At 40.0% G+C, this 26,043-nt stretch overlaps 1 protein-coding gene across 1 annotated transcript in view; it reads left to right on the top strand.

The window, feature by feature from the left end:
- Positions 1 to 26,043, top strand: part of ZDHHC2 (zDHHC palmitoyltransferase 2) — a 158,245-nt gene that overhangs the window by 71,257 nt on the left and 60,945 nt on the right. The window contains exons 3-4 of the mRNA XM_089669308.1: positions 8,382 to 8,476; positions 18,506 to 18,626. Coding sequence (XP_089525434.1) covers positions 8,382 to 8,476; positions 18,506 to 18,626 — 216 coding nt within the window. The remainder of the gene's footprint in view (positions 1 to 8,381; positions 8,477 to 18,505; positions 18,627 to 26,043) is intronic.

The raw sequence follows: 26,043 nt of genomic DNA on the forward strand, positions 1-26,043 counted from the left end.
TTTGCTCAGTGATTTGCAAACTTATATTTGATTATACTATAGAATTAAATTTATTATTATTATGTTATTATTTTTTATGATTATTTATTAAATTATAATTTATGATTTTGTGTTTCAAATTTTAACATACCCGGGATGTTTACGAGACTCTTGTTCGGACAGATTTCATTGAGTTATTCCTAAAATTTACAGGCCTACAATAAAAAACAATACATATTTCCATGCAAAAAAAAGTACCGCTTTGAGCACAGAAATACTGACATAATCAGACCGCTAGGGAGGCTTTGCAGGTAAAAGGTCTGGAGTTGATTCTAAGTGTGGTATTTGCATTTGGACTCTATTGTGAACCTAAATCATGCGTTCAAAGGAGCTGTACATGCAAGTGTAAGGCTTCATAAATGAAACAAATTCATCAGAGAGATAGCAGCAATATTAGGAGTGGCCAAATCAACTGTTTGGTACATTCTGAGGAAAGAAGAACACACTGGTGAGCTCAGCAACATAAAATGGCATGGACGTCCACGGAAGACAACAGTGGTGGATGATCATAGTATCCTCTATATGGTAAAGAAAAACCCATTCACATCATCCAGACAAGTGAAGGACACTTTCCAGGAGGTGAGCGAATCATTGTTAATGTCTACAATCAAGAGAAGACTTCACGAGAGCAAATACAGAGGGTTCACCACAAGGTGCAAACCATAAGCCTGAAGAATAGAAAAAAACGATTAGACTTTGCCAAAAAACATCTAAAAAAGCCAGACCAGTTCTGGAAAAGCATTCGTTGGATGGATGGAACTAAGATTAATCTGTACCAGAAAGAAAAAAGTGTGGAGCAGGCTCGTGATCCAAAGCACACAACGTCATCTGTAAAACATGGTGGAGGCAGTGTGATGGCATGGGCATGCATGGGTTCCAGTGGCACTGTGTCATTGGTGTTTATTGATGATGTGACAAAAGACAGAAGCAGCCTGATGAATTCTGCAGTGTTTAGAGATATACTATCAGCCCAGATTGCCAAATGCAGCAAAGTTGATTGGAAGGCACTTCATAGTACAGATGGATAGTGCTCCAAAACACACTGCAAAAGTAACCCAGGAGCTTTTGAAGGAAAAGAAGTGGAACATTCTACAATGGCCGAGTCAATCACCTGATCTCAACCCAATTGAGCATGCATTTCACTTGCTGAAGGCAAAACTAAAGGCAGAAAGACCCACAAACAAAGAACAACTGAAGACAGCTGCAGTTAGAGCCTGGCAAAGCATCAGAAAGGAGGAAACCCAGTCTTTGGTAATGTCCATGGGTTCCAGACTTCAGGGAGTCATTGCCAGTAAAGGATTCTCAACAAAATATTAAAAATGAACATTTTATTTAGGATTATATTCATTTGTCCAATTACATTTGAGCCCCTGAAAATGGAGGGACTGTGTATAAAAATGGTAGCAGTTCCTAAAATTTGTACTTGATATTTATGCTCAACCCCTTGAATTAAAGCCGAAAGTCTGCACTTCAAATTAGTTTGGATTGTTTGTTTTATTTATTCTGGTGGCATACAGAGCCAAACGTATGAAAATTGTGCCTGTGTCCAAATATATATATGGACCTAACTGTTAATTTTCACGCACACTTTTGCCATTTTTCACAAACAATTTGATGTTAACCTGATCCCTGTAACCCACTTTATGCCAACAGCCCAACGCACACGTTATTTCTTCTACTACTCCGGAAAGACAAGTCAGCTGGTCTACGTCCCAGGAGAGTGCAAGTTAGAACATGATAGAACACACTGTGTTCGAATGGACTCACCACCATAGTGCCACGCAACGGGCATTCTGGGAATTAAATTGTCACACCTCGTATATGAAGTTCTTAAAGGATAAGTTCACCTTTTCAGGCAGAATTTCACTTTTTATAATAAATAGAAGTATTTTCCAATGCTATTTCTGGCCCAACCATCTCAATGTGCCCATCTCTCACTTACCTTTTCTACAAGAGGGTTATAAGCTTGCCAGTTTCTTTCAGATTCCATCACTTCCAGTAGATCGTCTCTCAGCATTCACTTCCTGTAGTCCATCTCCTAGAAGCCTTCACTTCCTTGTTCCATCACAGAAGAGGGTGTGATAGGGTGTGTTCACCACTCTGGACCATACCTCCCTCATTACAATACTACAGTCATGGCCAAAAATATTGGCACCCCTGCATTTCCGTCAAATAATGTACCATTTCACCCAGAAAAATGTTGCAATTACCAATGTTTAGGCATTCTAATGTTTATTTATTTTGTTTGTATTGATATGATGGTATGACACAAAAATGTGGAGAAACAAAAAGCCAAATCTGACACATTCCACACAAAACCCCAAAGATGGACTGGACAAAATTTTTGGCACCTTCTCAAAATTGGAAGAAATAATTACATTCCAAGTTTGTGCATGGCATTATGAATTCTGAAGTCTACCAAAGAATTCTGTGGTGCAATGTAGAGCCTAGTGTCAGAAAGTTGGATCTCCGTCAGAGGTCATGGGTCTTACAGCAGGATAATGACCCGAAGTCCACATCAAAAGCACCCAGAAATGGTTTCAGACAAAGGGCTGGAGAGTACTGAACTGGCCAGGAATGAGTCCAGATCTCAATACCATAGAGCACCTGTGGAGAGATCTCAAAAAAGCAGTTGGGAAAAGGAACCCTTCCAGCCTGAGAGACCTGGAGCAGTTGGTGAAAGTGGTCCTAAGTTCCTGTAAAGAGGTGTAATAAACTCATTGATGGCTACAGGAAACGATTGATGTCAGTTATTTTCCCAAGGGGTGTGCTACCAAATATTAAATTGAGGTGCCAATAATTTTGTCCAGTCCATTTTTGGGGTTTTGCGTGGAATGTGTCAGATTTGGCTTTTTGTTTCTCCACTTTGTTGTGTCATACCAATACAAACAAAAGAAAGAAACACAAGAATTCCTAAACATTTGTAATTGCAACAATTTTCCGGGCGAAGTGCTGCATTATCTGACAGAAATGCAGGAGTGCCAATATTTTTGGCCATGACTGTACCTTCTACTCACTTTCTATACAATCTGATTGCACAATCTCCTTTAGATCTCCCATCAGCTATGTGGTACAAGGGCCTGTCTGATTTGATACAAGTTGAATAGATTGTTCAGGTGTGTCCTATTCCATAGTTCTGGTAAATCTAAAGGAAATTGTACAGAGATTGTACAATCAGATTGCATAGTATAGTATATAGCCATCTTTATACAAGTACATAGGAGGGAGTGGATGGAGACACTCACCTGTCAGGATACATTCACATCTCCACGTAGTGAAAATTCACATTCCCACATGCATTTATTTTGGGTGTTTTCACTCGTCATGCATAGTGAATGGGCTGCTCTACAGAACATTTTTGCGGAGCGTTACCACACTTGTAATGACAACACAAACATGATGCACATTTGTAGAGTGTTTCTGAAACATGTAATGACAACACAAAAACGATGCACATTTGTAGAGTGTTTCTGAAACGCTTGCCATGCATTTGGAAACACACAGATATGAATGGAGCCTCATTGTTTCAGTCTCCATTCACACCTAGAGTAGCGGGAGCGCATGTTTTTTGGTTAGTTTTTTCAGTGACACACATTGGGGAGCCTGTTGATTTCAATAGGCTGGTCTACACGTGGCAAAGTTGGTCATGGGACATTTTGGTATGGTGCGAGTTGCATGTTTTTTACTGCGCATTTTGCTGCGTGTATCACCCATTTTTTTCATGTGGCAGAATATGTTTGCTTCTGTGTTTGGTGTGTCATTAACAATTAATGACACTGAAAGTGCAACTAGGTAATTTTAGATGTATAAATGTGGCCATACACTATACAATCTGATTGTAAAATGTCTGTACAATCTCCTTTAAAGTTACCAAAACTATATAATGGGAGGACACACCATGTATCCAAACACTCTGTTATCCAATCAGGCAGGTCCTTGCACTACATCAGGGGTGTCCCGTGGGCTCCAAGTGGCATCAGGGAGTTTAGCATGCAGCCTGAGCCTGTCAGAAGGGATGCTGAGGAAGCCAAGCAAATGCACGCATGGAGAGATCCAGGGGAGGCTGTGAAAAAATAGTTAATGGGTGAAGGGTATGGGTTTTAATGAATCCAGTGCAGGATGTGTGTGCTTATGAGGTCAGCTGGTAAACTCCTTCCTGTATCTTACTGGCTTCTCTGTCCTACATCTACATACCAGCAAGTGATGAAACTTTCTAAGATACAGCAAGGGCTAAGGTAAGGCCTTGTTTTCAGAATCAAAGAAAGCTTTTATTTTTTGCAACCGAAGTACATTAATGGTATATTGGTACATAGTGGAGCTGGACTTTAGAAAAAAAAAAAAGTAACCTTTAACCTTTTCTGTAAAAGGCAAGCTTGTTACTTCCTAACCCCCTTATTAGTACCTGAGGCTACCCATCGCTTTAAAAGACCAAGGATAGGCTCAAAAGAGTTAGGCTTGTCACACATGTTACAGTTTTTTTCGTTCAGCCAGCCGGCAGACATCTTAAGGTGGAACTAAACTTTTGTTTTTTTTCAATAGTGGGCATGCACAGCTCAGTATACATTCCAGCACTGTGCCTATGTGCCCGGATGACAGAACTCCTGCATGTGCATAGGAGTTATGACATCCTGCACCAGCCAATCATGATGGCTGAAGACCCACGCCTGGAGGAAGCTGAGGAGAAGATGCATGCACCAGCGAGGGAATTTGTGGGCATTGGACCATTGGTGCTAAGGTAAGTAGTTCACAGTTAAGTTCCACTTTGAAGTCCAACTCCAGGATATTTTTTAATAAATGTCAAATGTCCCCCTGGATGTTTTTTTTTTTAATTGGCTGCAATAATCACCTTTAATCCAGAGTTTTCCCCCACAGTACCTCCCACTTCTTCCCAAGCAAAGTGCCCTGCACTCCCAGTGTATTGTTGCAGAGAGCAGTGATCATGTCATCATGTCAGCACTGCTCTATGCATCATCCAGGACAGCGTACCACTGGGAGAAACCTAAGGTGGAAGAAGGTGCCAGAAGACATGTAATAATGGCTAGCTAAAAAAAAGCAAAACATACAGTTTCTGGTGGTGGGGGAGGCCAGAGTTGGCATTAGGGTGCCGGTGCCAACACACACCTCTGTGTTGTCTCCAGAGCCCTGGGAAATACCTGGTACTTCTGCCTATATGGAAACACGTAACTCTACTCTTTGTCTCCAACAAGAGTGTCCAAGTGCCAGGATCCATTGTTGTCAAGTAGGGGTAGTGTGGAGCGGGCATAGCTGTATGTAGGTTTCATCTTTCAGAACATCTAAGCTTGTACAGCAACTTCTGGCACCTGTTGTCAACTTTTTGTTTAAAAGCATATGCCACCTATAAGACCCATATTTAAAGTGTTACTAAACCCGTGACCCTGTATTCACTATATCTGGTCTCCCACAGCATGAAATAGCAATCTTGTGACTTCTGTCAGTGTCCAGCAGAGCACTGGTTAAAGCTTGTAGAAGGAGTTTTCATTCTCCTCTCACTGTCCTATGAGACTGGAGGACCCCTGACCCTCTGTCTGGACAGTGCTGATTGGCCCTGTGCTGATCACATGCACTCTCCCAAGAAAAAAAAAATCTATAGCTATACACACCAAACTGAGCATGTGCAGCTTGCCCCTAAAGCTCTGTTCTATCAGGAGATGAGTCAGAGACAGTAGAAGAAGGAGAGGATCAGAGAAGACAGAATTAAACATCCTTTTTACACAATGCAGAGGATTAACCCATTAAGTTCCACAGTGAGTATAACAAGCATGCTGTACTGCATATACAGAGCTACTTTACTGTTGTGGGCTTAGTAACACTTTAAGACATAACATCCTGTTACGTTATGAAATCCTAATGCAAAGAAAGAACAGAATTTCTATTCATTTTCTTTCATCTGTGAGTGGAGATGATGGGATAAAAGCAACCCCAGATACACTGTAAACTTTCTTAAAAGTAAACATTTGATGTAAAAATCAACTGAGCTGGGTGGAAAATTATCAGCCTGTCAGATGCTGTCACTGTTGGGATATTAGGTGCCTCAGCTGCCTGAAAACAATATCAGGCAGTGAAGATTCCTCCATCCATGCTGTTAGCAAGGATACGGAAATCTACTGATTTTCTCCAGTTCAGAAACTCAAGTTGTGTATGACTACCTTCAGCAAGGTAGGATAAGACAGCATTTTAAAATGTTATAGGTGATGAGAGAAAGCGGATGACTACTGTTTGCCACCTGAGATTGTTCAGAGTCACTCAGGCTGTCTTTGCGGCTGCTTAACCTGAAGCAAGCCCAGGAGGGGGTGAAATGCCGGGAGCCAACAGACAGTTGTGCTCCCAAGAGAAGCGTGACACAATTCATGTAATCAGTTTATAAAAATATGCTTTTATGTTCCAAGTGTGAATATTTATGTATTTATCAGAAAAAAAAAAAAATGCCTATGGCCAGCTTAAAGTGTGTCTCTACTGTTTAACCCCTTCATGACCTAGGGTAAAACAGACCTTAATGCCCAGACCCAATTATACAACTTTGACAAGTACGTATCATAACTACTTTGTGTATCCAGGTGGATTATACCTTGTTTTTTAGGAAAAACTGACTTTCATTTAGTGATAAATTGTAACAAATATATCCTGATTTTTTTTATTATCTAATAGAAAATGGACCCACAATAGTAAAAAAAAAAAAAATATATATATATATATATATATATATATATATATATATATACAGTATATTTTAAAATGTAGCTGTATACTTTTTTTGCTATCGCCATAACCTGCCACCAAAGAACAACCCAATATAAATTCTCCTGCTTCTGATGATTGCAGTGATACCACATATGTGTATGTTATTTGTTGTTCTACCCATAGTAGGGACGTGAAACTATAGTGCACATTTTGATTTTTTTTTTTATCCTATCTATGTGAAACATACTGACACTAACTGACACTGATACTAATTTAAAAAAGGCAATTTGTTGTAAAATCCTACCTAAAATATACTGACCCTGACCTTTGATCCTGACATTTAACCCTGGTGTTGACCTTTGACCCTTACCATGACCCTGACACTGACCTACATCAAGCCTTTATCTAACTATTTTTTCCTCTTAATTACTATTATTATTATTATCTAGCTGCCTGGCCAGGGATTCGCTCACAGGCACACCTGAGACAGAAGGAGTGGTCAGTGGACCAAATAGAATAACAGGGGGTTGGGGTCTATGTTGGGAGTATGTGCCCTGCAATTATTGTACAAGGAAAATAGAGATGTATATACTATGCCACCTTATACAATTTTGGCAGATGGACTTTTGAGGTAGTACAGCTTGATATTCAGTTGGCAGCAGATAATCTGACTATTTGAACCCAGAATGTTTATAGAAAAGTACACTTATTTATCGTTTGCTAGAAAAAGAGACCTCTAACTAATTTGTATGAAAGGTACAGACAGATCATAAATAATGATTTTCTCCTGGAATCATGGAATTCTTTTTCATACCACTGCCACTCATGTGATCAAATGCCAAATCATTGGTCACAAGGCTTCAACCAAAGGATCTTGGAGGAGTGCCATTCAAACAGAGCCAGCCAGTCAGCTGCTTAGGCAGAACTCTGATCCAGATCTTCAGACTATATCACACTGTTGGCACTCCAGCACTCACAAATGCTACTGTCACCAATAGGAATTCCAGTATAAAGGTATAATATCTAACTTGTATGTATCTTTTATGGTGATTGCATAGAGGGGTGATTTGTTTTAGAGAAACATTAAGTTAGAGTATAGGTCTTTAAAGAAGTGACAAAGTAATGGATTTAATTTAATGTGCATAAAAAGATATAATAGATAGATGTAGGCAACAGAATATGGTCTTTAAAGCCATAGCACTATCCTATCTAATCTAATATTTAAGTTGTATGTGACTGTTGGCAAGTTGAATTTCATGAAAGGTTTCCAGAATTTCTCAGGGACTCTCATATTAGAATTTTCAGTCTCACAAATCCAAATGATGGCACCTTGATGGATTCTGCATACTGTAGCCCAAATTATTGGGAAGTGCAACCGTGATGCCTACATTATGGCTTTGTGGGCCGAGATGTGAGTTACTGGGGTCTTTGGCAGATCTAAGAAACCCATTGTAGTCAACACATAACTAATAGTTTTCGTGGCGTTTTCAATTATCCGAGTTACATCAGTTTATCTGGTTAAAAAAAGACACATGTCCCTAGTGTTCAATCTCATTAATTTATGATGCGGGTTTTAGAGGAATAACCATCTAACAGAAAGTTCATCTTAATTTGTAATATTGTCTTTTTTTTTGTTTCTACAGTTCTCTGCATGATAGCATATCACTTCTTTATACTTCTGTTTGTCTGGTCCTACTGGAAGACAATCTTCACATTGCCAATGAATCCTTCCAAAGAGGTAAATTAACTTTTAAATATATATTGTAGAGGCATCCTTTATGAGAAAATGTATTGGCTATGATAAAACGTGGTGCTTATTTAATTAGTTATGTGCAATACTAAGTACACTGCTCAAAAAAATTAAAGGAACACTTTTAAATCAGAGTATAGCATCAAGTCCATTAAACTCCTGGGATATTGATCTGGTCAGTTAAGTAGCAGAGGGGGTTGTTAATCAGTTTCAGCTGCTTTGCTGTTAATGAAATTAACAACAGGTGCACTAGATGGGCAACAATGAGATGACCCCCAAAACAGGGATGGTTTTACAGGTCGAGGCCACTGACATTTTGTTCTCTACTCATCCTTTCTGACTGTTTTTCACTAGTTTTGCATTTGGCTAGGGTCAGTGTCACTACTGTTAGCATGAGGCAATATCTGGAACCTACAGAGGTTGCACAGGCAGTCCAACTCCTCCAGGATGGCACATCAATATGTGCCATTGCCAGAAGGTTTGCTATGTCTCCCAGTACAGTCTCAAGAGCATGGAGGAGATTCCAGGAGACAGGCAGTTACTGTAGGAGAGCTGTACAGGGCAGTAGAAGGTCCTTAACCCATCAGCAAGACTGGTATCTGCTCCTTTGTGCAAGAAGGAACAGGATGAGCACTGCCAGAGCACTACATAATGATCTCCAGCAGGCCACTGGTGTGAATGTCTCTGACCAAACATCAGAAACAGACTTCATGTGGGTGGTCTGAGGGCCCAACATACTCTAGTTGGTGCTGTGCTCACCTCCTGGCACCATAGAGCTTTTGCATTGAGCTTTTTGCCATTGAACACCAGAATTGGCAGGTCTGTTACTGGAGCCCTGTGCTTTTCACAGATGAGAGCAGGTTCACCCTGAGCACATGTGGCAGATGTGAAAGGGTCTGGAGAAGCCTTGGGGAATGTTATGCTGCCTGTAACATCATTCAGCATGACCGTTTCGGTGGTGGGTTAGTAATGGTCTGGGGAGGCATATCCATGGAGGAACGCACAGACCTCTACAGGCTAGACAATGGCACCCAAGTGCCATTAGGTATCAGGATGAAATCCTTGGACCCATTGTCAGACCCTACGCTGGTGTACTGGGTCCTGGGTTCCTCCTGGTGCATGACAATGCCTGGCCTCATGTGGCAAGCGTATGCAGGCAGTTCCTGGAGGATGAAGGAATTGATCCCATTGAGTGGTCCCCACACTCGTCTGACCTAAATCCAATAGAACACCTCTGGGATATCATGTTTCGGTCCATCTGGCGCCGTCAGGTTGCACCTCAGACTGTCCAGGAGCTCTGTGAGGCCCTGGTCCAGACCTGGGAGGAAATACCCCAGAACACCATCCGTCGTCTCATTAGGAGCATGCTCCGACGTTGTCAGACATGCATACAACACGTGGGGACCATACAAACTACTTAGTACCATTTTGAGTTGCTGCAATGAAATTTCAGCAAAATGGACTAGCCTGCTGCATAATTTTTTCACTTTGATTTTTGGGGTGTTTTTGAATTCAGTCCTCTGTAGGTTGATAATTTTTATTTCCATCAAATGATGGGGCATCATTACGTTCCTAACACATTACCCAGTCCATATCAGTATAGATATCCAGCATGATATTTTTCCCCATTGATATCTGATGTGTTTTCAAAGTGTTCCTTTAATTTTTTTGAGCAGTGTATTATTTATGACAAAAAAGTATTACATCACATTTTGTTACGCTTTTATATGATATATTCATAAACCAAGTGACCATAATTAAGGTAATTAAAGGAAGGGAATAAACAGGAAATATGTTGAAATGGGTGAAAGCTATATCTTGAAATTGCAGTGAATCTTGATGTAAAATTGCAAAGTAAGCTTGCTGTGGATCCCTTTGTAGTTGCCTGCATTGGTATTCTGTAGCTTAACAGCTGCAGAACCTAGGTAGCTGCACTACCTAATTATGCACTAACCTGGAACAGGTATTTGAGACTTTACTGGCATTGTGCTTCTTCCAGTGACTCTCTAGTTTAGCTAGTATCTCCAGAATTTAAGTGAAACTGAGCTCAGAAAGCAAAGATTTACTGTGTTACAGGGAACATCTAGAAGTGGTAATGGTACCTAAATAGTACATTGAAAGATTTACATTTTGTCTTGAATTCCTCCTGAACATAAGTAGTGCCCTTCCTGGTTTGTAAGGGGTGCCTAGGCACTCCTGTTTATGCTACCTCAAAACTGTATATTTGCACTGTGAGATCTAAGGCACTTCTGCTTTGGCTGATAGTCCCAGGAGATTTGGAGTGAGGTTTGTTGACGTCACTGCTGTGTTGATCACTAAGTCCTAAGATACAGTCCTGAAGAAACGGATCAACTGTAAAATGTGAGGACTGATCAGGACAATTGTTTGTGAAACAATTTTAAATGCTGCTATGCTGTGACTTTTTACTTGTAATAAATATTGGTTTTATAATGGAATTAAGTGTATTTAGACCTGGTGGTCATCCTTGAATTCCTTTTTTTTTTCTATAGCTTTATTTACTGTATTTGTTCTGGTTGATGACCCCCTGTGTCAATAGATAGTGTTGGGTTGAATTTTTTTCTTGTCTACTCCACTACATCATTCTTTTATATGCTATTAATCACTGGTCTCATTGCTGGAGTCTCCGCAAGATGGTGGTTGCAGTAAGACCATGGAATATACTGGTGACTAGTTCTGTGCCCAACTCATCATCTAGGTATGTTGATGGGTGAATGACGGCACTACATCCCTACACGTAATCAAGAAATGAAACATGAGAAAATATAAAGGACTTTCTTGGTGCCATCTGTTAATCAACAACACAACATATAAAACCTATATTTATTGCAAATACCATTAAAATCATAAAAAAGAGTGTAAACCACTGAAATCCACATATCACAAGTAGCATGTGCTATTGCATTTAGCAGAAGTCTCTGGTGGCTAGTCTCTTTAGTTTTCATATATATTGCACAAATGAAATGATCATTACTCATGCACTGTCTCCTTCAATATTCAGCCTTTTGTATAACCTGAATAAGGACCAAATTACAACAAAAAATAAATTTTGCAGAAAGCTTCATAAGGAGAACAGAGGCATGAACATCTGCTTAATTTGTACATATTATATGCCACAGGAGTGAAACCACAAGTCCATCCTGCAGTATAAATCAAGAAGCGAGGATCCTATATCGCAAGGAAAACGTGGTCCTATGCTGGAGTGTCTGATTCCTTGCCTCCCTGCACCATCGGCCATTTTTTGGGCACAGCTTCCAGAGTTCATTTGCTCTTTTAACGTGACAATTCTGGAACATGCATCTTTCAGAAAAAGTCAGCAGAGGTAGTTGTTACTAAAGTGGTGCTTATGAAAGTTGAACTTTCATATCAGACAATCTTCTGTATTTTCAGGGTTTTTTGGCCATAATTTTAAAGCATTTTTACTGTTCCTTTATTAAATATCTACTTTAAAATCTGAAGATGATAAACTCTAAGTCCATTTTAATCTTGTACTTTGACAACAAATGTAGCCTTTCCAGCCAGAAAGCAAATTTAGGTTCCTTGTGGCATCATAAATGGTGATGTTGTAGGAACCAAACTGTATCAATTAACAAATGTATTCTTTCACGCTTTTATTGTTGTCATGCCTTTTGATTAATGCGGTGGATTTGTATTGTTCAGCCGAGCATTGGCTCCTGTGATGTAGAAGGGATTCTGTAGCTGGCATTATTTGTATAGCTACAGCAGTCCCCCCTCTCTGTGTGCTCTATGTAAGCTCTTCTTTCCAGAGGCAATTTATTCAGTATTTGTTCCTTTTGATGTAGCAAGAAAAGATTGCTCAGCTGTTTCATTGGTAAATACCAAACTACATGCCATCTATTTGATGTCTGTTTTTATGTGTCACAGCACAAAATTGACAAAAGTGCCTATTTATATGTTAGCCTAAAAAAAACAAAAATGAATCAATAGGTTTTGACTGCAGAATAATATTTATAGGAAGGCCATTGCTCTGGCTAGTGTTCTCTGCAGTTAAAATGATCTAATTATTAGCAGATGAGAAGCCTTAACATAAGTTAATACTATTTTCCAAGGCAACTGCAGTTTGGTTATTTGATCATTATCAATATGGCAGTCTTGTACTAAGTCACGGAGCATGTCACTTCTATTGGGGCCATTTGTATCTCTGTGCTTCTAATGTAGTTCATTTTCAGAAATCCTGTTTGCTGCTTCCTATGTGCAGTTCCAGCAAGCACCTCTTCCATAGGGATGAATAGCACATGTAAAATACTTATGAAATATTTTAAAAAATAACTTTTTTATCTTTTCATAAAGCTGAGGCCAGGGTATGATTTTTATTGAATAGTTACATGCTTGGATCAATGTAGGTATGCGCATCTCATACCTGGACGATTCCTGTGGAAGGCCACATACCCTGTAGTAGTCAGCAGTACAACAGTGATCACTGCTTTCTTCTGGGTCCCTTGCCAAGCAGCTGGCCTTCTGCATAGTTACCTCAAAGAGGTCACTTGCTCAGCACTGTTGCCATACACAAAACACAGTGGGGGTTTTTTTTCAATGAATAAATGTTATTTTTTTTCATTGGATGAAGTGGAAATCATAATATCAGTGCCCCTCTAGCTTCATTGTAAATTTGCTTAGAAATGTAAATGGTTTATGTTCCTTTTATAAGTACAATACTCTGCATTTTTGGAGAGAGGGATTGTTAAAGTCTTGGCATCACCTTCACTGTCCTGGTACAAGGATGTTGTGTACTTTTACAGTTGGATCTTGAACTGACAAGTCCTTAATAACACTGCTGAAAAGAGACATGATGGACACATCATGGAAGGTAGGTGACAGCATCAAAAGACGGACAAATAGCTGGTGGTTAGTAGGACCAAGATGCCACAGCCTGAGCCTGTAGCCCATTTTGATCTGGTTACAACCATAATCCAACTAAACATCTACAGATGGATGACTGGTGCTCAGATATGGATTGTGGTCCACTGGCGAACTGAAGAAAGGAAGATTACCGGTCATCATGGTCAAGTGCAGCAAAACATCAGCTTTATTAAAGGAGAAGCTAAAGCTTATACTTCTCATGTGGATCATTCTGCACTCTTGTGACCTGTTTTCAGCTGACAGCAGGCTAAAGTCTGCTGCCGGTTGCATTCACTCAGCCGGTCCAGGCTGGGAAAAGATCGTGACCATATAGTCAGGATCTACCCACCGTTCTCTCTTCAGAGTTCTCACCTTTAGAGCCGGTGGGGGACAGATGCAGCATCGGATCGATACTACATCCACTTGGGTAAGTATGATTATATAAAACAAAACACATTTCTCTTCTAAGATATCAGTGCATACAGCACAAACAGTCAACATGTTTCCACCATAATGGCCTTACTCATGACTTCAGGAGATACGGCAGACACATGTTGACTGTTTTGTGTTGTGTACACCAATGTTTTAATAAAGCTGATGTCTTGCTGCAGTTTCATTGTGATGCCTGCAATCTTCCTTTCTTTGGTTACCAGCATGACCAATTTCTTAGAGACTTTTTATTGTTCTTTTATAAATTCAAACTTTTTTCTTTGTTTTTACTGGAATCAGGAAGGGTAACATTTATTTTCATATTTTAAATGCTGACTGAAAAGCTTTCTTGTCATTGACCTGCTTTGTTTGACATCTGTCATCTGGCCAGGAATTGTAAAGAAATAAGTTCCCAACAAAGAAGTTAAAAAGTCAAAAGAGGTTCTAAACCTTCTTTACCCTACCAGGAAAAAAACAAGTTTGTAATGCTGAATGTTTTCCCCTCATTTCATGGTGTACTGTATCTGAAAATGAGAAATAAAAAGATGAGGAAAAATCTATGAAACACAAATGTTGACAGAGGTTTTGTCAATTCCACCACACTTTCCAAAACTAAGGGTCTAGTGATACACAGAGTAATGGATGTAAAATGTACTTCTACTTTGTCTAGTGCGTTGCAGGGCCATTCCTTTGGAATGGCACCTTAAAGTGTTACTAAACCTATGACCTTGCATTCACTATATCGGTTCTCCCACAGTACACAGAGCATGAAAATGCAATTATTTTAGTAAATATAAACTGATAAATACCTTTTTTCATCAGCAGTATATAGTTTTGTGACTTCTATCAGTGTCCAGATGAGCACTGGTTAATCTTGTAGGAGGAGTTTTCATTCTGCTCTGACTGTCCTATGAGGCTGCACAACCCCCGACAGTCAGTCTGGACAGTGCTGATTGGCCCTGTGCAAATCATATGCACCCTCCCAAAGAAAAATAAAAACTCTAGCCATACACACTAAACCGAGCATGTGCAATGTGACTCCTAGAGCTCTGTACTATCAGCAGATGGATTGGAGGCAGTAGAAGAAGGGGAGGATCAGAGAAGACAGGGTCAAACAACATTTTTACACAAATCAGAGGATTAACCCCTTAGGTTCCACAGTGAGTATAAAAAGCATGCTTTACTGCATATACAGACTGATTTTACTGTTGTAGGTTTAGTAACACTTTAACACAAGTGTACAGTGATTCAGCTGCTTTAACTGCATAGTTCTGTAAATGCACATAACACATAATCTGGCTCTAAAAAGCTGTTTGGATGAAGTTGGCTTAGTGCACCCATGAGCCTTCCTTTTAGTAGCTTTGCAGAATAAAGACAATTTTCAAGTATATTGAATGTACTACATGATGCTGAGATGTGGCTAACTTCCATGAGCAGGTCTAGATGGAGTTGTCTTCATTGCTGTACATTATGTTCAGGTCTTCCAGCACTGCTGCCTTTATGCTTTGCATGTTTTTGTGAATTCCATGAATAGCACATCAGGGAAGGGCATGTTTCCCTTACAAACTGAATGTTGTCTAGAGTGTTACAGGTTGTAGTGTGAGTCTAGTTTTCACTTCTTGAATTAAATAGATGTCGAGTAATGCTCATGCAGCATTAAATATTTACTCTGCCTGCTAAATGGAAATCAGATGCCAGAAACGGAAACCGCTGAGCTTCCAAATCTTCGCTTTCTGCTGTGTGTATCTGCCAAAGGAAAGACTAATATTGTCAGCCATGTGCCTTACTGCATTAAACAAATTACTGGACTGATTGATTATTTGTGGGCTAAAGTTCTCCACATATTAAGTGAATAAAATGCATTTAACATATGTTTGTATTGTATAGATTTTTAGGATCATCTTGATGCTGATCGGACTTGCCTTTAGAGCCAAGGGTTGAAATCTGACCTTCCTCTGCTTATATAAATAAGCTCAGTGATGGAGCGGAGTTGTTGAATGTCAGTCTCTGGGCATCTGACCTACAAGAGTTCTCAGCGTACTCGTGTTTCTAAGCAACCATTTTATATCCATGGCTTGATTTGTTGAGCATAGCAATTAATTCCAAGATTGGGGGGTATCAATAGTACTCCTAGGTACAAATGACATATCATTGCTAAGAATCAATACCATAGTTCACTGCAGTTCAACAGGTGATCAGCTCTTCTACAAGTTGCACTTTGTCTAGATTCTAGGACAGTGTCCATTTGTTTTTATTTATTTTATTTATTACAGGTACTTATATCGTGCCGTCAATTTATGCAGCGTTTTACATCTATATTGTACTTTTACATCAGTACCAACCCTCAAGGGGAGTACAATCTAAGAAAGAGGTCCACAGAGGCAGGGATACCATTTGACACATTCCTAATTCCAAGAGTGGATGCAGACCGGCTTTGACAGGTCATTACCATTGGTTGAACTGCTTTTGCTGCCATTGACACGAGAAGCCTAGTAATAAAAATTCATATTCCTCTTTAAATGTCCAGTCATCGGAGGCAGGCATTGCCATTAGTACCACATTACAGCTACCCAATGACTTTGCTGGTGTATGGGGGTGGTGGAATATTTTTGCACTTTGGGGGACTGGAGATTTTATCCACTTCTGCCCCAAGACTGCAATTTAATATTTCCATTTATTCAATATACAGCAGTGTTTCTCAACCTTTTTTCAATCAAGGCACCCTTTAAAATTATGGACAGTCTTGAGGCACGCCATTCTAAAATAAAGTGCCTTAAGACTGGCCATAATTTTAAAAGGGCACTCCATTCTAAAATATGAAAACCTATTCTAATAGTTTTATATAATGCAGCAACATCCACACATGTAGGACACCCAACAATAAAGATGATTTATTCTTCCAAAGCAAATACACTTTTGCACACTGATACTGAGTAGTATTCCAATGTTTCTCTTCTCCCTTAGTGAGATAATGTGACCCCAGCACTGATGGAGAGGGGCAGGGAAGGGTCAAACTAAGATGCTGTGCAGGCAGCTGACATCCTCCTTATCAACTGATGATGTCATTGGTTGTCAGGACGTCAGCAGCTAGAAGGTCGTACTGGTGCACAATGAAAACCTGTGGCTTTGTGTAACTAAAAGGCAGACTTGTTCCGCCCGCTGGCTTGTATATACGTTTTGGGCAATTTTTAGACATTTTGCTAAAGTACCCCTGAAAAAACCTCAAGGCACCCCGGGGTGCCTGGGAACCCTGGTTGAGAAAGTCTGATATACAGTATGTGTGCCTCCTAACTCTTCACTAGAGAGCTTATTTGGTTGGTGTTTCCCTTTATATTTCAGATTGATTCAAATTTGTTTTAGGTCTTTTGAGGGCCTTGGGTGTTTCAAAGACATAATTTACCCAAAACTAGGTTTTATCATAGACCTATAATTAACATGGACAGTTGAGCAAAATATCAAATGCCTTTGACCTACATAGTTTCTTCCTGTCTAGGTATCCCATCAAAAGAAATTTGCTGTCAATTTTCTTGTAAGCCTCCCCTTGCCCGAACTAGATGCAGATGTCATTTGGATTTGCTTGCACAGATAATGTTAAAGTAATGTTACATTTTTTCCAACTGTTATCAAAAAAGAAATGTTAATTTGTATTCTCGAAGTCTTATTTTTCAAAGCTACTTGAATTTAAGTTTAGTGATTTTATAATATTGATATTCTTTCAACAGTATAACTAGAGGAATTACAGCAGTTTTTGTAAACCACGTACAGTACAATAAAGGGTACTTTTGTGAAAAAAAAATATGTTTCATTGTCTCAATGCTATTAATGGCAGAATCCATAAAATAATGTATTTTTTTTACTGCATCCACTTTTAATTAGGTGCTAGGACAATGTGGAAAAGGAAATGGTTTTTGGGAAAAGAACAAAAATAAAGCATTCCTGCCATCACTTTAGCTGTACAATTTCCCAGTTGAGCCCTGACAATAATTCATAGCTAGATTCAAAAGCTAGGGATTCTGGGATGCCTTTGTTGATGTTGGGCCTGCTGTATGTCTTGCTCTGGATCAACTGTGGGTGTAGGATGATAACTTTTTTTTTTTTTAATGGTTAAACTGGGTGGACTTTTTTTTTCAGCCAGACTAACTATGTAACTATGTATGTGTCAGTAGGCAATTATAGTATAGAATAAATATAAGGGAATCTGAAATGGGAGGACTCTTGATAATTTCATTACAGCTTTCAAAAGAAGAGGAAAGGAAAAGGTTTTATCTGTAAACTTTATCTGTAATTTGAATAGCTGTGTTTAAATGTAAGAGCACTTTCACTATGAAATATGCAGCCTCTGAAATAATGGCAGTACAATGGGTTTCCATTTTCAAGCAGGCAGGTCTGCAGCCTCCCATTGCTGTAATAACATCCATAGAGAGGGGCTGCCTATTCAGGCCAGTATAAAGCAGGTCTCGTGTCTTTGCCACACAATGGTGGCCCAGAGTTGCGTGGTCACAGCAGTGCTCAGTGTAATCAGCTCTGGGAGACTGCAGGCCAAGCTGCATGAAACAGCACTTTTGTCTGTAAAGGTATCTTACCCCATTGGCATTTTTCAGAGACCACAGGGACAAGTGTACATTATAATTTATAGTAAAAGTGCAGTCATTTTTTTAAAAAAATGTGCGTGTCCATATTTTACAGACATTTTTATATGCTGTATTTTAGTTTCATCTGTCATATGCTGACAAAGAGCTTATAGAACGAGAACCCAGAGGAGAATCCCAGCAAGATGTTCTCAGAAGACTAGCCAAGGACCTTCCCGTCTACACCAGGACAATGTCAGGGGGTATATATTATATATTACTTTCTTCACAGCAGCGTCTCTTAATCTCCATTTCAAAATATTAAATCACTTCAGGCATTCTTCATACAAGAGGTTATTTCAATTCAATGTTACGTTTTTGAAGAGAAAAGTATGACAGTATAGGGGAGTATAACACTGTTAGATCCATTAACTGAACAGCTGGGCCAAATAAATGAACGTTAACTAGCACAAATGAAATCAGAACCCTTTGATGAGCCTTGTGAGATTTTGCTGCAGAGACATTAGACGTTATTGAGGGTATAGTCTGTGTAAATTTTGTACTTACATATTTGCTAACTAGCAAGCTGCCAGTAATATATGCCAAGGGAGTCAGCCATAGCCAAAGGCTAACAGTAGGGAAAATTGTTATAATTTTGTTGAAGACTATGGCATATTGTCAATAACTAAGAATAAGATCTGTAACACTCAAAGGGGCATGCTAATGGGGTCAAATTACCAACTAAGGCACAAGTGTCAAACTTGTAGCAATAGTGGTGTGACCCTCCTGCGCTCCAAGTGTATAAATCAAATAAATATGTGTATAAATCCCAAAGGGAGCTGCTAGCATTAAATCATATACCAGTGATCAAGTAAATATAAAACATAAGGAATGCTGCGCTACATTCAAATCAACCAAATTGTGAATGTGGGATCCCAAAATATCAAATCAAAAAATGTGACAATGTTAACAATATTAACAATGCAAATCTATGCGTGCTTGCTGATAATAACAACAATCAAATAAATCACTCAAAAAATGTAAAAACACAAAAAAACACAAAAAACCATATCTATATGTATGTGCATGAACCAAAAATACACATACATATAATTAAATCACACGTGCCTATTGTGAAGTGAAAAAATAACCATAATAATGGTGACACAAACTAATATCTCAAAGTCCAAAAAATATAAAATATTGTTGGTGAAAAAAACAGTGCTTCCAAATTATACTGTTAGTGACCACAGGTGAAAACTCGTGTAGGTTTCTGGGTGTATATAGATCTACGAATCCAACCACCTTCTGAATTAGCCTCTCACCTCATCCCTTCGACCCTTGCGGATCAAAGAGCAGTAGTGGATCCCTCTCACAGATCCTCCAGGTACCAAAGCACTCCAAGACAGCTTTCAGGATATAATATTCCCACTATGGCTCTTCTCCAGGAAAGGTTGTAATATCAATCTCTCAGAATAAGACAAAGGAATCCTCCCATAGTGTAGTATATTTAATTATACCATAGGAACATGTAGCATATTTAAATAAAAACTTACGTAGCAGCCAGTCCACACGCCAGTGTCAAACTGGTGGCCCTCCAGCTGTTGCCAAACTACAAGTCCCATGAGGCATTGCAAGATTGACAGTTACAAGCATGACTCCCAAAGGCAGAGTCATAATGGGACTTGTAGTTTCGCACCAGCTGAAGGACCGCCAGTTTGACACCCCTGAATAGCCAAAATTATGTATGACCACCCATATAAAAAGCACCTCTGTGTGTAAACAGCTTTTGATACGGTTGACCATCCCCTCCTCCTCAAAACTCCACTCTCTTGGCCTCAGAGACTCTGCTTTCTCCTGGTTCTCCTCCTACCTATCGCAGCGCTCCTTCAGTGTTACCTATAATGCTGCCTTCTCTTTTTCACTCCCTCTTTCTGTAGAGGTCCCTCAAGGTTCTGTCCTTGGACCCCTTCTCTTGTTCATCTACACCTCCTCCCTTGGTCACTTGATAAACTCCCATGGCTTTAACTACCATCTCTATGCTGATGACACACAAATCTATCTTTCTACCCCTCACCGCACCCCTTCAGTCTCCTCTCACATCACTAACCTACTAAGTGACATATCGGCATGGATGTCACGCCCCTTCCTCAAACTAAATCTTTCCAAAACTGAACTCTTAGTATTCCCCCCAGCCCCTGCCCCCTCCCCTGACTTCTCCATCAAGATCAACAATACAACCATCAGTCCCTCCCCTCATGCCAGGGTACTAGGTGTAATCCTAGACTCTCATCTGTCCTCTCAGCCCCAAATCCAATCACTTTCCAAATCTTGTAGACTTCACCTGTGCAACATCTCCAAGATACACCCGTTCCTAACCTCGGAAACCACTAAGCAACTTATCCACTCCCTTGTTATATCTTGCCTTGACTATTGTAACTCCCTCCTCATTGGCCTACCTCATCGCAGGCTATCCCCTCTTCAGTCTATCATGAATGCTGCTGCCAGACTCATCCACCTTACTAACCGTTCTCTATCTGCCACCCCTCTCTGCCAATCCCTCCACTGGCTTCCAATTGCCCAACGGATAAAATTCAAAACACTAGCAATAACATATAAAGCCATTTATAACTCTGCTCCAAATTACATCACCGATCTTGTCTCTAAATATCACCCAAACTGTGCTCTCTGCCAGTGGTGTATTTAGGTTTTTTGCTGCCCTAGGCAACAAAAAAACTGGACGGGGCGTCCAGTTTTTTTGTTCCCCCCCCCCCCACCACCACCGAGCCAGCACCTACCACCCACCTGAGCTGTTGCCGTGCCCCCCCCCCCCCAAAATAAATAAATTGCACTTGGCCTTGTTCCCTACCCAGTACACATAGTCTACTCTCTCTCACAACTCAACATTCTGTGAGAGGGCAAGTGAGCTGACTGCATATGCTCAGCTACTCATTTCTGTGCTCTTCCAATTCCATCCTGCAGATCCCCAGTAGCACCACCTCCAGCCAACATCATCTCCCTCTTCTGGCAGGGCTCCCTCTCTCCTCCACAGGCAGCACCCGTCCCTCTGCTCCATTCTCCTCAAATCCCCATACAGACAATGGACAGAGTCTATGTAAGGCAGCACTCACAGATCAGCGGAGGCTCCTCCTCTCTTCCGACTAGTGTGTGCCCTGCAGATCCGGCTGCTCAGTGATCCCAATTCCTGGGGGTGTGGCCGGATTAAAGAGAGGAGGGGAGGGGTTAGCTAATGCTAATGTCAAACGGGCAGAGGGAGTCTAGCTGGGCTAAGCAGCTCACACATCGCGGCACGTCATCTGCAAGTGATTCGGTCTGGGGAGTAGGACACTGGACACCTTCTCCCCCCGTCTTCCAGCAGGCTATCACGGATCAGTTCCATTCCCATGCAGGTGGTGGAGACATGCAAGCCTAGATAATGGCTCTGCTCTCTGATCACTTCTGACAAGGGGGGCGGTGCCGGTGCCCCCCTGAAAAATGCCGCCCTAGGCAAATGCCTAGTTTGCCTCGCGGCAAATACGCCCCTGCTCTCCGCTCCTCGCAAGACCTCCTACTCTCTAGCTCCCTTGTCTCCTCCTCCCATGCTTGTCTCCAGGACTTCTCCAGAGCTTCCTCCATCCTCTGGAACTCTCTACCCCAAGGTATCAGACTATTGCCTACTCTGCTCACTTTTAGGCGATCTCTGAAAACCTATCTCTTCAGGGAAGCCTATCCTGCCCTCGGATAATACTGGAATCTTCTACTCTTCCAAGCAGTCCATCCCCCACAGTTACTACCTTTTGTACCACTAGCCCCTCCCTTCTAGATTGTAAGCTCCAAGGAGCAGGGCCCTCAAATTCCTCTTGTATTGAACTGTATTGTTGCTGTATTGTCTCCCGTTATATTGTAAAGCGCTGAGCAAACTGGTGACGCTATATAAATCCTGTAAAATAATAATATAATTAGCCAGTATATTAGTGTCTTAGTGTAAATAGCCATAATATAGAAAATGAGAATTCCACCCTAACCCCTAAAACCCCCACAATCTCCAATACAAAAGCAGCAAAAAAAAAAAAAACAGTACATACAAAATTGTATATTATATATTATATATACTTTGTTACAATCAGCCAATATATCTCAGTGTATGATGGACACTGATAGTGATAAATTCTCGAAAGTGATGATTTAGCAATCTACATTCAAGAATGGATTAGGATACAAACAATATTTGATATATTGCATCTTCAGCTTGTAATTCTGCCATGGATAGAAAAACGATAAACATTGCATATATATATACATCATTGCTATTGATTTTACCACTTGCAATATATCTATAGGCCAACAGCGATACAGGTATCAATGATTTCAAGGAATTGAACACATGTAGAATTATAACATATGGTATTGTAATAAATAGAATATAAACTCTGTCTTGATTACAAGGTGTCACTGAGGCCCACTATGATCTAGGTTCCTAAAGAGACCCTGTCTTGCCATGCCATGTGCAGCCTGCCATACAAGTGGACAGTACAAAGAAGATTGCGGTGCGGGATCCAAGGTGCATTGGCTTTCGGTGGATCACAGAAGGACAGCGCAGGATTTACTGGGTGTGTAAGTATGTTACAGTTTCAGGCTGGCATTTTCTGTGTGTTTCAGTGAGGTACCCATTTAGGCAGAAGCAAGAAAACAGACCATTGGATGCGGTGATAAAATAATACTTTTGTGAGACAGAATTACACTTCATAATATAAAAAAGACTTTCAATGACTCAGTGTTTATTTAATGCTGAAAAGGCTGCGCTTGGCCTGATATGCCTTCAGTGCCTATTGTAGTAGGACATGCTGCATTCAGCGAAACATAATGCAAAACAGGTCAAACACAGCCACAGAAATGTCATCCACACTGCACAAATTTTAAATGCATGAATAAATGCAGGAAAAATACGTAAGTCCATGTACATGATCCCTTTTATTAAGGGAACATGCAGCTTTAAAGGCAAAGTCCACCTTTTCTAAAAAATATAGTACCACCCATACCGATTAAAAAAAAAAAGGCATGCATTTTTTTTTTCTTTTTGCATTAGACCTACAAAGCATTGTAACCACATTCATTGGATTATTGATTCACTGCTCTGGCCCCAGCAGATTATATCTTAAGCTGCAATTTGGACCTTCATATACAGGGCTGGGGGAAGTATCAACAGAATATAAGTGTTAATGGTGTCACCACAATTATGTTCTATTGAGAACTATGAGTCTCTTTAGGGTTGGAGGGCTGCAGAGTGCGACCATGTTTCACCTAGAGATGGGAAGGCCTGGGAAAAAAACAGAAAAACTGGGGGATAAAAACACTTTTTTCCGCTTTTTTTCAAGGCTTTTTTTTTTTGAAAAAATTTGTGGAAGAAGTGGGAAAATTTTCTTTTAACATTATCAATAATGTATCTATGACATGGTGTACAAACTATATAACATGAACCTTAATGAAATATTTCTGAGAATATGTAAAGTCTTAAATTATTGCAAGTTCTCTCTGCTGAAGCAAATCCTGGAATACAATTCAAGTAACACTGTACAGTACTTCTCAATGCAGTTCTCAAAAAAGAGAAGTCTGCAACTAGGAGGCCCTGCAGGGGAAAGGCTCCAGTTTAGTTTGCTTGTGGGCTCCATATTCACCTCCTTCAGTTGGGTGATTGTTGGGATACAGTAGATGATAGTTTCTGTCCTCTCAGACCTTAATTGACAGGTAATACAGTAAATTTGTCTGACAAATTTGTTTATCTTTATACCCTTTAAATGATTCTTATTTATGTTCTCCACCATCCCAGCATAATGCCTACCTATAGTCTGGTCAGTGAATTGTTTTTTCTTTTCCACCTCTCAGTAAAATGGTGAGCCCAACAGTTGCAAATATTTCAACAGTGCAATTTCTGAGAGCAAAGCTGCAATTTACAAATATTGTGAGAAGAAATATTCTTTTCCAAATGCTACAAGGATGACCAAACACATCCCTGCATGCCAGAGGTGCCCTAAAGACAGTAGCACTTCCCTTCAGAGTACTCATTCCAGAAACACTTTCTACTGCTCTGGATCATCAGAAATTGTTTCCTCACCAGCATCATCTTCAAATGAGGAGGTGTTGCAAACCATGGCCTCCCAAAAACACACAATCTCTTCATTTATTGATAAAATGACACTCGAAAATTAGGAGAACATTGATCAAGCTCTTGCAAGAGCAATCTATGCTTCTTGATCAGCATTGTCAATAAGTGAAAATGCATACTGGCAGGAAGCTTTAAAATTGTTACAAGAGGATGGGTGGTGGTTACCTGTTCTCATGTATAGTTGAAGTGTTCTTAACATATACAATCCTTATCATTCCATTTGTAATTAAAAATACAATTTTAAAAAGCAACTTTAGTTTATGTACTGAATAGGCTGTACTTTTATTTCAAGCATAATACTTTTATATACACTGTAGTGTAACACAACAACTTTCAATTTGTAAAACTGCTTCACACTGAATTTTTTTTCTGAATATTTAACCTCCCTAGCGGTATTCCTGAGTGTAGCTCGGGGTAAAATGTCAGTACCAAAAGCGGTAACCCCGAGCTACACTCGGACTTAACATGCTGCGCTGCATAGGGATTCCCTGCAGAGCTTACCTTGTCCTGAGCTCCCGCGATGCATCCCCCGCAGCGTCCCCGGCCATCTCCTCCTGCCGATGCCGGCATCTGGCTTCTGTGTTCCGGTCCCTGTGAAGTCGGGACGTACGGGCGCTGCCGGTAGCGGGAAATTTGAACATTTAAAAAAATTTCATTTTTTTCCAAACAAATTTTACATTGTAAAACATTGCTGTTTCAACCCATTTCACATACATTTTGTCCCTAGTGCTTTGTCCTGTGCCCTGCCTGCATTTTGTCTGTTCTTTCTGCCTGGAAACTGAGAAACGTCCATGGCGTCCAAAAAGTGTCCCTTTAGGTCAAAAGCGGGTTTAGATCAGCTAGAGAACAGCACTAGTAAATCAGAACCACTTGCAGAATTGAGTGATAATGATTCGTGGGGAAATTCGTCATCAGACACTGAAAACGATTTTGCGACTTTGCTCAGCAATGTGCGAACTTGGTGCTCTATTTCAAATTTCAGTGTTTTTGGTTTGATTATATTATTGAATTAAATGTATTATTATTATATTATTATTTTGTATGATTATTTATTAAATTATAATTTATGATTTCGTGTGTCAAATTTTATCATACCCGGGATGTTTAATAGACTCTTGTTCGGACAGATTTCAGTGAGTTATTCCTAAAAATTACAGCCCACAATAAAAAAACTACATATTTCCATGCAAAATAATGGTACTGCTTTCAGCACCAAAAATCTGAAATAATCATACCGCTAGGGAGGTTAAATTTTTTCCGGAAAAAATGAGGAAAAATGTTTTTTTTTTCCATGGCATCAAAATTTCTGGAAATTGTACATCTCTAGTTACATCTGAAATATAGGTGTAACATGAGTTATAGTAAAAAAAAAATGGACTTCTCTTTTAGGGCTCATTTACACCTGCATCAGTTTAAGAAAAATGTTATGTGGTGGATCACTTTCCACAGAGTGTTGCAGGTGTGGCTGGCACGCATTAAAATGGTGACGCTGCTGCTTCCTGAATGCCTGTTTTTTT

The sequence above is a fragment of the Staurois parvus genome, unplaced genomic scaffold (genome assembly GCF_062004578.1).
Source record: "Staurois parvus isolate SC_StPar_1 unplaced genomic scaffold, SC_StPar_1.0 ptg000071l, whole genome shotgun sequence".
In the NCBI taxonomy this organism is placed as follows: domain Eukaryota; kingdom Metazoa; phylum Chordata; class Amphibia; order Anura; family Ranidae; genus Staurois; species Staurois parvus.